The following is a 2,929-nucleotide window of genomic DNA, read 5'->3' on the forward strand; positions in this document are numbered from 1 at the left end:
CAAATCGATACTTTTTAGTCGTGAGATGACGAGGGAACCTACTAAAAGAGTGAAGACAGACCTCTATTTAGATGACAAGTGCATCCATCCATCAAACCATCCATCCATCCGTGTGATGGGTGTCAGTAACTCAATCTGCTTGCTCTCGTTGTGGCAGAAAACCAGACTGGGGGTTAGTAACTACAATCCTGTCATTAATCTATTGGATTAAATGTGTCAAAGTTCCCTTCCAGCAGCAGATGGCCCTTTCTCTGATACACACGTACAGATGATATCTCAACAGACAGCTGCCGTGCCCAAACACAGACAGCTCCATCTGTACACATGCCGACTGGCAGTTCTCAGCACTGAACAGTGAGCATGGGCATCTGTGAGAGGAACAGTGAAATATGAAATAATACTCAACAGAAGATCCCTGTACTGCAGATGTACGCCACTAGAGTTCACTGAGGAGGCGTCTAGAAAGAGGACATCCTGACAGTTTTCTTTTGAAAATCCTTTAAATTGCCTGTTTTAATTTAAAGTCATGGGTTGACATAAAGATAATTTTTGGAAAGCTGTTTATTGGTAGAATACAGAAATAGTAACACTATTTACTACTATACTACTATAACTACACAATCTATAGTTAGTCGGTTAGGGTTGGTGTTTTTGTGCGCACGTAGCAAGTGAGAAATGGTGCTCGTCTTTGTGTCTGTTATGCGTGTTCCTGTGGGTGAGTGTGTATGTACAAGTTTTGCATGCATGCATGCACATGTGTGTATATGGCCGGGAACAACTGCATGTCACTGTGTGTGTGTGTGTATAAAGTCTTCTAGTTTGTGTGTGTGTGTGTATATTTGTGTGTGTGTGTAACGGTTCCCCAGTCTGTGTGTCTCTGCTACAGCAGATCCTGTTCCACCCAGACAATCTTTCTCTGTTCCTCCAGAATTCTGTCTTTAATGATCCTGAGGAGATCCTCTGGCCCAGCCCAGGTCTCAGGCTCCACGCTGGCATACAGGCAGGGGACCCTCTCCAGCTCCTTCTCCTTCGACCGACACACTCGCACAAAGTCTTCCTCAGACTCCACCCGCAGGGGCAGCTTCCTGTCAGGGACAGGAAGCAGGAAGGAAGTGTGGCTGTGGTTATGTTTAGAACAGGGTTCTCGGTAGTCATGAGCCATGCTGGTTAGCGGGGGGGGGGGGGGAGAGGCTGGTGTTGTGAGGCGTGTGTTTGTGCGGTGTTCCGAGACGTGTGTTTGTGCGGTGTTGTGAGGCATGTGTTTGTGCGGTGTTGTATGGCATGTGTTTGTGCGGTGTTGTATGGCGTGTGTATGTGCGGTGTTGTATGGCGTGTGTTTGTGCGTACCGTAGCCGTCTGATGTTCTTCTCACAGATCTTAATGTAGATGATGATGGGGTAGATCTCTCTCCTCAGAAGGTCTTTGACACAGCTGAGGTCCGCTTCAAACAGGCAGTGTTTACCCTGAGTGAAGGGGGGGAAACACACACACACACAGACACTGTAAGAACACACTCAGGAACAAACTCACAGACACACACAGATACTGTAAGAACACACTCAGGAACAAACTCACAGACACACACTTGGGCAGAAGTACGTTTGAACACCCACACCTACACACCAACAGGTGGCCACACACCTTTGAAGCAACAACCTCAATGTTTTCTGGGGTGATGCACTCATACATGTTGGCCTGTTTCTCTCTGGAGTGGAGGATGGGCTCAATACTTTGCTTCCTCAGGAAGTCTTCCCTGGTCAGAGTGTCTAGTGGAGACAGAACAGGCAGCATACAGTAAAAGACTTTGACCTGACACTCTCTCCAGGTGCCAGCCTACTTCTGAATCCTGATACGTCTAAGGTCACTCATATAAAACAACGTTCTAAAAAGGACGTCTACAGTAAAGTCAGTAGTAGGTGTCAAACAGGTGTTAAGGATCAAGGGTGCATGCTTAACATCTTTACATACACTGTCAGATGACACCAGCATCATCCCTGCTCCAGTTACACAGCATAGCACGAGAAAAACACAGCACAATGACTGACCTGGAATGGACAAGAGGAATCCTCAACCCACCCCCCCCTCACCCCCTCACCCCCCTCACTGTTCACTGTTTCTGTAGAACACCTCTCACCTCACTCCAGTTTCATCTCCCTCTTGTTCTCCCTGACATTCTAAACTGGAAGAAAGGTGTCAGGTGACACTTTCTTATTCAACAGGGAATAAACTGCTCGAGTACGCTCACTCACACCCCCCTCACACATACAACAGGCTATAAAGACTCTCACTAACAACTATAAATGCTCCCCCTCTCTCTCTCTCTCTCTCTCTCTCTCTCTCTCTCTCTCTCTCTCTCTCTCTCTCTCTCTCTCTCTCTCTCTCACACACACACACACCCACACACACACACCCCCACACACACAGCCTGACCTGGTTTGCAGATGTTGAAGTCCATGGCTCCTCCCATGTTGAGGATCTTCTGGATGAGGGTCTTGGCCAGGGTGTTGGGGCTGAACAGCACAGGCCGTCTCCTGTGCACGTGCTGCGGGGTGACCAGGCTGTACGGCACCAGACTCAGGCCTCTGCTCACCTCGCTCTCAGGGTCCCCCAGGTCTGAACACACACACACAGCTTAGGACCACACACACATACTAACACACACACACGTAACACACAACACGCACGCAGTCCCTCACCCTCCGGTCGTAGAGTCTCAAAGCCGGGTCGAGGCAGGGTTGCATTTCCTGAGTTGACAATCCTCACACGCTCACTGCTGTTCATACGCTTGTACTTGTTGTCTACTCTGCTGACAAACTACACACACGCACACACGCACACACACACACACAGACCTCAGAAGAAGGAACATTAGACGTGTGGGGATATGCAATGTGTGTGTGTGTGAGTGAGAGATTTAAGAGTGTGTACC

The 2,929-nt window shown here is 48.6% G+C and overlaps 1 protein-coding gene across 3 annotated transcripts in view; it reads right to left on the reverse strand.

The window, feature by feature from the left end:
* Positions 1-543: 543 nt before the first annotated feature.
* Positions 544-2,929, reverse strand: part of card11 (caspase recruitment domain family, member 11) — a 14,969-nt gene continuing 12,583 nt past the window's right edge. For all 3 annotated transcript variants that reach the window (XM_047037506.1, XM_047037504.1, XM_047037505.1), the window contains 6 exons: position 2,929; positions 2,697-2,814; positions 2,431-2,613; positions 1,642-1,766; positions 1,348-1,463; positions 544-1,085 (listed from right to left, as the gene is read on the reverse strand). The exon at position 2,929 is cut by the window's right edge and continues 95 nt beyond it. In XM_047037506.1, the coding sequence (XP_046893462.1) occupies positions 881-1,085; positions 1,348-1,463; positions 1,642-1,766; positions 2,431-2,613; positions 2,697-2,814; position 2,929 (748 nt within the window). In that variant the 3' untranslated portion in view covers positions 544-880. The remainder of the gene's footprint in view (positions 1,086-1,347; positions 1,464-1,641; positions 1,767-2,430; positions 2,614-2,696; positions 2,815-2,928) is intronic.

This window comes from Hypomesus transpacificus, chromosome 17, assembly GCF_021917145.1.
Source record: "Hypomesus transpacificus isolate Combined female chromosome 17, fHypTra1, whole genome shotgun sequence".
Taxonomy (NCBI): domain Eukaryota; kingdom Metazoa; phylum Chordata; class Actinopteri; order Osmeriformes; family Osmeridae; genus Hypomesus; species Hypomesus transpacificus.